At 37.8% G+C, this 9,915-nt stretch overlaps 1 protein-coding gene across 1 annotated transcript in view; it reads left to right on the forward strand.

Annotated features, from left to right (window-relative positions):
- itfg1 (integrin alpha FG-GAP repeat containing 1) overlaps positions 1-9,746 on the forward strand; it is a 144,713-nt gene extending 134,967 nt beyond the window's left edge. Inside the window, exon 18 of the mRNA XM_082162167.1 lies at positions 8,306-9,746. Within this exon, the coding sequence (XP_082018293.1) occupies positions 8,306-8,365 (60 nt within the window). The 3' untranslated portion in view covers positions 8,366-9,746. The remainder of the gene's footprint in view (positions 1-8,305) is intronic.
- The last annotated feature ends 169 nt before the right edge of the window (positions 9,747-9,915 follow it).

A 9,915-nucleotide genomic window follows, 5' to 3' on the forward strand; every position in this document is an offset into this window, starting at 1 on the left:
CAAATTTAAAAAAGGCCAACTTTTAAAGACCACTGCATGTAACATTCCCTAAGAAACACGTCCGATTAGGGTCAACGGGAAACCATTATTCATTGAAACCAATTATCCAGCTAGAGTCATTCAGTTTATAAATAGCTCTATTATTTCCCTGCTGGAAAAGTTGGTTTAAGATGGTCTCCTAGCCTGGTCAAGCTGGTGCTTAGCTGATTTACCTGCAGAAAAGTGTCAAAAACCCTCTAAAACAGTGGCTTTCAAGCTTATTGACTCCGAGGGCACTCCCATTGTTCACAACAATATTCGAGTTTCTATAGATTGAAAGTAACTTAATTATAATTACAATGAAAACAATTGTTACACTTCAGAATTCCAGAAATTTGGTTTGTTGAAAGTTGTTGAAAGTTTTATTTGTTTTAGCTTATTTTAAAGCTTACAGTTTTCAGATTTATAAAACCAGAACCTGAACCTGGCAAAATTCCCATTTATAAAACCCAGTCAACAGAAGATTTTGCGTACATGCATCTCCATCCCTTATCCTCCCCGAAATAACCATATATGGAGCTTGTTTTACTATTCCATCCACGTGATATCATGTTTAACAAAAGACATTAGGAAATATGAGATAAGGTCTATGTACTGTCTCTACTTTAAATTACTAAAATCATTTAGTATCCTTGCCTTGTTTTAGAATAAATAAATCAATGTTGTATAAAATACATTTCAGAGAAGAGTTATTCTCAATCTTTCCACTGGCCAGATAGTAGGCTATTTTTAATCGCTTTAAGCAATTTAGGCAATTTTGCCTATAAGGTAAACATATATTTTAGGATGGTTTATATATTTTTAATGGAAACAGATAGGCCTTATTTTTTTGCAGTGTAAATTTTTGTTGCGTCACTGACAAAACATTTTAAAATATAAAACGTGCATATCTTAACGTTTCCTTCAAATTCTAGCAAATTCTAGCGGAATTATCATGCGCCAAGTAATCCTCGCTGTAGTTAAAACATTAAAATACAGCATGTGCAAAGTGTTCAAAAGCAGCGCATAAACTACAAATATTTCTGTTTAAATTCATATAAAAATATTATAACTTCTGGATAATGATTTCATGAAATTTCAATGCTTTACTCCATTAATGAGAGTGAAATATTTTTTTCTAAATGTGTATATCAGATGTTAAACATACTGTAAAAGAGTGCGTACGCACGGTCTAGTTTATTTTTTATAAATCCTGATATGTGCGTAGAAAATTGCTTACGCACATTTTTGTGCGTACGCAACGTTTATACATCAGGCCCCTGGTGTTGTAATCTGTCTCTTTTGTCCACTTTCAACCACATCTGTCCTGATTTCTTCGAGGGGAAGGTGAATGGGTGGGGAAATGTATGAGCTGCCTTTTTCAGGTTCGACGTAATGGACGAAATAAACTTGTGAAATTTAAATATGAACGCGAAAGTAGACGACGGGAAAAACCCACAGAGAGCAGTAGCTTTTGTTTCTGCTCCAATGTGATCCATGTGATACCCCTTCACATTGGCACGATGCTTTTTAGAAAAATTTTTTTTAGGTAAATAAAAGACAAAAATGCTGTCCAGGCTCGTGAACCTTTTAATCTTTTTTCATTATTTTGACTTTTTGACTGCGCCCTACTCACCTACCCTCAACCACCCAGGTGTAGGCAGGGTGTTTATTTGGACATATTTTTTTAAGAGTGCTTGCGTGTCTTCATGTATTCAAAGGCATTATGGCTGTTCTGGTGGCGCTCTTGAGTACGCATGTGTGCAAAGAGCGAAGAGCTCCTCTGGTTTTGGCTTCCTCTCAAAGCCATCTGCTGTGGGTGCCTGATTATGCGCGCTGAAAACCATAATTGCTCTCTGCTCAGGGAAGTGCTTCCCAATACACAACCTTCAGTGGAGTTGACACTGCATTAAAATAACATGCTGGCTCCATATCTCTCTTCCTCAGCCCTGCAATTATATATTTGACAAAAGGGAAGAGAGAGGCTGAAGGAAGGTTTAGAGAGGGAGTATTTTGGCTCTTTGCCTTGTCTTGATGACTGCTTGATGGAGTATGAGCTTTCCCGATGCACATGTTCAGGTGACGATTAGCATTGCTCACTTATTCAGCTATTAAAAGGTCAGGAAGCGGCCCTTTCTCCTCTGCTTGACTGAGAAGCTACACAGCCCTGTTTTTCTCTGCACAACTGACACTGGGAGCTGTGTAGGCTGCAGGTGGTCTATTATCGCATGATGCTACATTACCAGACTGTAACACATTATCGCTCGGTTTTTCTGTGTTTCTCTCCATTTATTGCAGTCCAAATATAGCACAACTCCACAAACATTCTCTGCTTCTAGTCATAGATATGGTTTGAAAGCTGCATTTGTGTAAATGTTTGTGCATGAAATTTCAGGATAAGTATGAGCATGTGCCATTGTGAAGCGGGGGAAATGTCAGTCCTGTGCACAGATTGACTTCCACACTCAAGTAACCCCTCATGAAACTGCATGTTTAGTCGGACGCAGCTTTAAACATCCAATGTACAAAGCGTTCCTCTCTCTCCATCTCTTTTGTCCCTGCCCTCCATCTTCATTGCCCCCCATGACAGCTTGTAATTGAAGTGGCTTTAGGAGATAAGAGAGGGCAACCTGTAGTGCCTGTGAAAATAGCATTTGGAGAGGACTCAGCAGATCGCTCCATTTCTGCGGATGGTTCCATTTGCATCCCAGTGGGAGGGGTGCGATATTAGAGGAAGATAAGACGCAGTATTTCCTTTTTGCCTCTGGCTCCTCTCTTCCTGCTCAATGTCGCAGGAAAGACACCGATACATGAAGTACTGAGGTTTTCTGTATCATTTGCATGTCTCCATGTGGCAGGAACACACCTTGTCTTCCTAGATATAGACGTACTCTCTTAAAGAAATGCCTGAAGAGACTTGTTAAGACATGATGGCGAGTAAAAACGGTTTCCAGTCATTTAGTGTTTTTTATTTGGTTTGTCTTTAGTTTTTTTTAGAAGGGTTATAATAATAATAAAAAACACTACATCATATTTTTAATCTCTCAAAAAGACCAAGATATAATATACTGTTTTTATTACTGATATTAAGACACGTTTTGGTCGATCAGATCACAAGTAGACTAGGGAGACACATGATGTTGTAATCTGCTTCTTTTGTCCACTTTCAACCACATCTGTCCTGATTTCTTCGAGGGGAAGGTATATATTAGGTCTATATTAATATAATGTGTTCCCTTTATAATTGTGTCAAAAATTGGTTGATATTGGACATATGTATTGGTCGATTTTATGTATATGTTTTTATATTTAGGTTACCTTTGCTGCTCACTTGAACTTAATTCTTTATAACACTAATGCTTTAATAATACTGTTAATTAATGTGATCTTTAGCATATCTCTAAATTAATATTTTTTGTATTGCATACTATAATTTAATGATGCCTACATTCACTTGTAATAATTTTAATGATTTGGTTTTATTTTCAATTAATTTAATTATTTAGAAAAAAAATTATAAATAGCATACATTTTAATATTAGCCATCAATTTAAATTAAATATTAGTTATCGGCCATAAAATGAACTAAGCGTTATTGGTATCACCAAAAAAATTTAAAGAAGCAAGCAGCAACTGATCTGTTCTTCCATATTATGATGTACATCTGAGTGAAGCAGATGATTGGGGAAAAAATTGTAAAGTGGAGATTTAGTTCTATCCGTTTTATGTGGGTTTGTGCGGACAAAAATAATGATTGGAGAAGTCTGGCATGTCACCGGAGAGAAGTCTGTCATTTCACTAGAAGAGGAATGTAGTTTTTTTTTTTTAAATACAAGGTAAACAAAATGAAGCATATGTATGGATGAATTGTTTACAATAAAAATTATTTATAAAATGGATAGAGCGAATTCCATTTAATGCCAACTTTAATATCCTTATTCAAAACAAAAGCATATTACCAATATGCGTCAAGCGTGCAGCATAGCAGGCACTGGACTTTAATTGAATAAATGATGTAAGATTGATCTGTTTATTGAATAATAAAAGGAGAACATGATTTTAAGGTCATTTAATGAAAATGCCTTACAGGCAACATGACTGCGTCTAATATTTAATGCGGGAGACTTCGGATGTATGCGGGACATGTGAACGTCGGTCGGTCAGTTTATAAATGCTGTACTATATGTTGTCTACGGCTTCATCAGTACCTGTACTGTATATGTTCATATATATATATACACTCACCTAAAGGATTATTAGGAACACCAGTTCAATTTCTCATTAATGCAATTATCTAATCAACCAATCACATGGCAGTTGCTTCAATGCATTTAGGGGTGTGGTCCTGGTCAAGACAATCTCCTGTACTCCAAACTGAATGTCAGAATGGGAAAGAAATGTGATTTAAGCAATTTTGAGTGTGGCATGGTTGTTGGTGCCAGACGGGCCGGTCTGAGTATTTCACAATCTGCTCAGTTACTGGGATTTTCACGCACAACCATTTCTAGGGTTTACAAAGAATGGTGTGAAAAGGGAAAAACATCCAGTATGCGGCAGTCCTGTGGGCGAAAATGCCTTGTTGATGCTAGAGGTCAGAGGAGAATGGGCCGACTGATTCAAGCTGATAGAAGAGCAACTTTGACTGAAATAACCACTCGTTACCAGTGATGGGAATAACGGCGTTATAAATAAACGGCGTTACTAACGGCGTTATTTTTTTCAGTAACGAGTAATCTAACTAATTACTGCTTCCTCCATTACAACGCCGTTACCGTTACTGTCAATAAAAATGCGGCGTTACTTTAATTGAGCTCACTGAAGCGGTTTTCATCCGAGTAGGCTCTCTCTCAGCCATAGGAGCTGCAAAGTTTTTTCTCTGGTGTGTGAGTGTTTATGAGGCGCGGGACTCGACAAAAGCGAGGCGAATGCCGCGAGCGTGCTCGACAGTGCACGAGAGAGACCGAGTGTGTCCGAGAACGCGCTCGACAGTGCGCGAGAGAGACCGAGTGTGTCCGAGAACGCGCTCGACAGTGCGCGACAGAGACCGAATGTGTCCGAGCATAAATACTTTATTTAAATTACACATATCAGCATTTGAATAATCTCTGTAGCATATTGGCATCATATGCAATGTTTTAATTAGTTTATATAACATAAACTCCAAAATAACCTGCAGGGAACGTTCAAACATATTTGTTTGACGGTTGTGAGCACGTGCGGCAAACACGACTAGAATTTGGCTAAAATAACCTCTGATGATGACGTTCTCTGTAGGTTATAAAAATAAACCCCCAAAAGATTATATTGTATTATTATTATTTATGTTGATACATTGTTCAGTATTATATTGAAAGCACTTTTTGTTAAACTTACTATTGTGAGGAAGAAAATACTTCAAGTAGGCTATACAGAATGTCTACCAGTTGTAAAGGTGTGTGAGTTTTATCATTTTAATTATATGCACTAGTGTATGTATATTTTTATTAGGCTACTATTAATTTATTTTTGGTACATTTCTTAAGAAGCATAATTTATTTTTAGACTTATTTGTTGGCCAGTTGTGGTCTGTGCAATAAATATTAAAAGTTCTAAATCATCTATTGTTTTATTGTTGCTCTATAGTAATGATAATATTTTAATATTTAAGTTAATAGGTGTCTCTCACATTGTCCCACAGCAACATTAAAATAGTGTAGATTAGTGTACAATGTTTTATAATAATAAGATGTTCTATTTAGTGTCAATTTCATTCATTTAACATTTCATATTGGGGGTATCCAAGAAATTTCTTATATTTAAACTTTTTTTTTTTTTTTTTAAGTAACGCAATAGTTACTTTCCCTGGTAATTAGTTACTTTTTTAATGATGTAATTCAGTTACTAACGCAGTTACTTTTTGTGAGAAGTAACTAGTAACTATAACTAATTACTTTTTTTAAGTAACTTGCCCAACACTGCTCGTTACAACCAAGGTATGCAGCAAAGCATTTGTGAAGCCACAACACGCACAACCTTGAGGCGGATGGGCTACAACAGCAGAGGACCCCACCGGGTACCGCTCATCTCCACTACAAATAGGAAAAAGAGGCTACAATTTGCACGAGCTCACCAAAATTGGACAGTTGAAGACTGGAAAAATGTTGCCTGGTCTGATGAGTCTCGATTTCTGTTGAGACATTCAGATTCAGAATTTGGCGTAAACAGAATGCGAACATGGATCCATCATGCCTTGTTACCACTGTGCAGGCTGGTGGTGGTGGTGTAATGGTGTGGGGGATGTTTTCTCGGCACACTTTAGGCCCCTTAGTGCCAATTGGGCATCGTTTAAATGCCACGGCCTACCTGAGCATTGTTTCTGACCATGTCCATCCCTTTATGACCACCATGTCCCCCATCCTCTGATGGCTACTTCCAGCAGGATAATGCACCATGTCACAAAGCTCGAATCATTTCAAATTGGTTTCTTGAACATGACAATGAGTTCACTGTACTAAAATGGCCCCCACAGTCACCAGATCTCAACCCAATAGAGCATCTTTGGGATGTGGTGGAACGGGAGCTTCGTGCCCTGGATGTGCATCCCACAAATCTCCATCAACTGCAAGATGCTATCCTATCAATTTGGGCCAACATTTCTAAAGAATGCTTTCGGCACCTTATTGAATCAATGCCACGTAGAATTAAGGCAGTTCTGAAGGCGAAAGGGGGTCAAACACAGTATTAGTATGGTGTTCCTAATAATCCTTTAGGTGAGTGTATATATGTATATGTATGTGCAAGCTTGTTAGCGCCTTGAGGTGTGCTTGGAGAGTTGGAGAGCACGTCAAACCGAATGTGTGGCAGAGAAAAGCAAGTTGCATTTCTGCTACAACAAATAACACAATGAAATACAAAAGTGTCTGATGGAAAAAAGTGTGTGTGGAAACAATATACTTTCCATTGTTACTGTGCTTGTGTTAAAAAAGCACTAAAAAGTTACGTAGCATTAAATTGCTGACAGCTCATCTGACAGAGGCCATTACTGTTACATATACACTGCTTCTGGAAGAACTAAAATGGTCAGACATGCTGCCACTGCAAGACCTGTTATTTAGTAATCCTGAGCTTGAAGGAGCATACGGGCTATTTATATCACTGACTATGTAATTAAGTCGAGCACTCATGACAGAGTAATCAATGAGTCTGTGACTGGCCTATGACTCACTCAACACACTTAAATGGACCTGAAATAAGGATGAGCTCGCAGGTATGTATCTCAGATTACCCTCAATTACGCTAATGAAAGTGAATAGTGATAGTGAATAGGCGAATAGTGATGTTAATGTGACTCAGCACCATATCGTGAAAAAAAAATCTGACATATAGCAGTATATCTTACAAATAGATACCATCTAGAGGCTCCTGAGCAGATAGCGTAAAGCTTGACAGCGCTCAGTCAAAGCCTCGGGCTCTTTTTGCATGGTCTGTGAGATATAAAGTCCTTTTGAAAAAGAAAGTAATACCTCCTTATATCTGTCTGGCAGACTGGCACATTACTTTTTTTGGGGGGGTTTTTTGGCTTAAAGGTATAGCGGAGGATGTTTTACTTCCTGGTGGGTAACCTATACTATTGGTCCTCCTAATTGTCAATCATTCTGGTGAATCAATCAAACTTTTCAAAAAGTGGAGAGGGCGGGTCTTATCTAAAATTTGGAAAGATCATCTGCTATACCTTTAACTTATTTGCCATTTTGCTTATGACCAAGGTGCTCTCTGCAGTTACTAGGAGGAAAACGACACACCTGGAGCTAAATATACACCCAAGTGACCCTTATAGAACAGGAGAGCCAATTCACAAGTGCCTCACAGAGGGACCCTCGGCATGAGTCACTCATACAAGCTGAGAATAGACATCATTTTTTTCCATCACCGAGACAGGATAATCACTGAGCATATACACACGCACACACACACACACACACACACACACACATGCTTGCTCTCCAGGTTTGGCAGTGTGTGTTATTATCAGTCTCAGGCAGCAAGTGTCTGGTGTCGGCTCTATCTGTGATCGCACACAGAGGTATTTCGCCGTGGTAAAGTGTGCCATTGTGTGTGGAATTAGTTATCTGTCTGTCTCTCTCTTACTGTGTCTGTCCTTTCCTCTCCCAGTGTATCAAACGGCATTGTTTTGTGTTTGCATTCAACTCACTGGCAAGGTTAACATGCAAGACCCAGATATTCCAGCCTGCTATCAAGACCGTGAAGTTACAGAATGTAGCAACCTTTAAATGTTTGTGTCTTACAGAAAGCAGATGACCGCGAGAAGAGACAGGAGGCCCATCGCTTCCATTTTGATGCCATGTGAGAAACTGCAGAGAGCATTATGGGTAAACACAGAGAAGAACGGGTCTGCTTTCATTTCAGTGGTGTATTTCTTTTTTTTTTCACCTTTTTTTCACACTGGAGCATTTTTATGCATTTAATAATGTCTGAAATCAGAGGAATCCATCAAAATACGAATAGTTTGAACAGTGATGTGCCTCTGTAGATCTGTTTGACATCTGAAGAGAAAACGTATGTTTCTGTCAAGTTTGTTTACATGATTCTAAACGCATAATGATGTTTGCACATTGAGAAGAAAGAAAACTGTTTGGTGCCATTTTCTGTACTTTGGTTTGGCATAAACACGTTACTATAAAAGTCTTTCTTTGTATTGTTGAAGTAACAGGTAAATGTCAAGTGGGCAGAAACAGAACTGTTTTTGAAGGACTTAAATAGTTGTCTGCCTTTGTGTGTATGGAATGGATGTGACTGTGATAGTTCTTTCACGTCACTGAACCCCTTTACTAAATAAATGATTTGAATCCAAGCGCTACATGAGGCCCGTTAACAAAAGTGTGCTCTGTAAACAAATTGTATTAGGCATTTAGATGTGTGGAACCAAAAAGAAACTGAGTTATTAAAAATGGCATCCCTCTATTACAATAAAGTATTGCTTTAAGGATCAACACTCAGTGCCAACCACTTCCAAATGATTCCCCAGAGTTTGTTTCAATTCATTAACTTGCCATTGGATGTAAACATTCTATAGAAAGTCCTCAACCCTAATTGCCCATAGTCCACATTAATCAGGTCGCTGTGTTTCTGTTTCATGTTCTGTCTTCATTTTGCATTCTAGTAATTCCCACTGTGTGTGTCTTACTGATTGTTAGGCACAGTTATCGATACTTCAACTCTGGGTTGTTTTTCCATTGTCAATGATGCCTTTCGGTATTTTTCCTTGATAAGTTGTTTTATTTATTTCTTATACTTGTTTTTAAAACACTGTAACTTAATTATGTGCTGCTGAAGACTGTTTAGTGTGAAGGGTTTTGTTCTTAGCTGTATAAATCTGACAGGTGCTCTGATCAATATATTAATTTATATGCTAATCTCTTTTACCTTTATATGGTGCACTATATGCACATTAATTAAGCAGTTTCACTTCCAAAGGTAAAATCAATTGTCAAACTTGCATGTTAACTAGCATGTAATTCATGCAGATGGTTTTTGCTAATTGTTTCTGGTCAGGTGCATATTGGTCCCAACAGGTTGTGTATCTGTACTCTGTTTTAATTATTAATTAATCATTCTCAACATGTTTTTGGTTGCTGTGTGTCAGTATTTTATTTTATTTTATTTTAATTTGATTATTATTATTTTGAATGTTGTATAAATAAACATGACCACATGCTTTATTACCTAAATGTGTTCGTCTCTGTCCTCACTACTCATCGGCAATGGATTCATCACCTCTCGTACCCTGGAAGAAAATAAAAACCTGCGTTTGTATTCACATGGTTCATACGTTCATGGAGGTCTGAAGATTATCGTCAAATGATTTAAATAAAGTCATGACTGAGGGCTGTAACTTGC

Source organism: Leuciscus leuciscus (genome assembly GCF_965113295.1).
Source record: "Leuciscus leuciscus genome assembly, chromosome: 2".
NCBI lineage: Eukaryota > Metazoa > Chordata > Actinopteri > Cypriniformes > Leuciscidae > Leuciscus > Leuciscus leuciscus.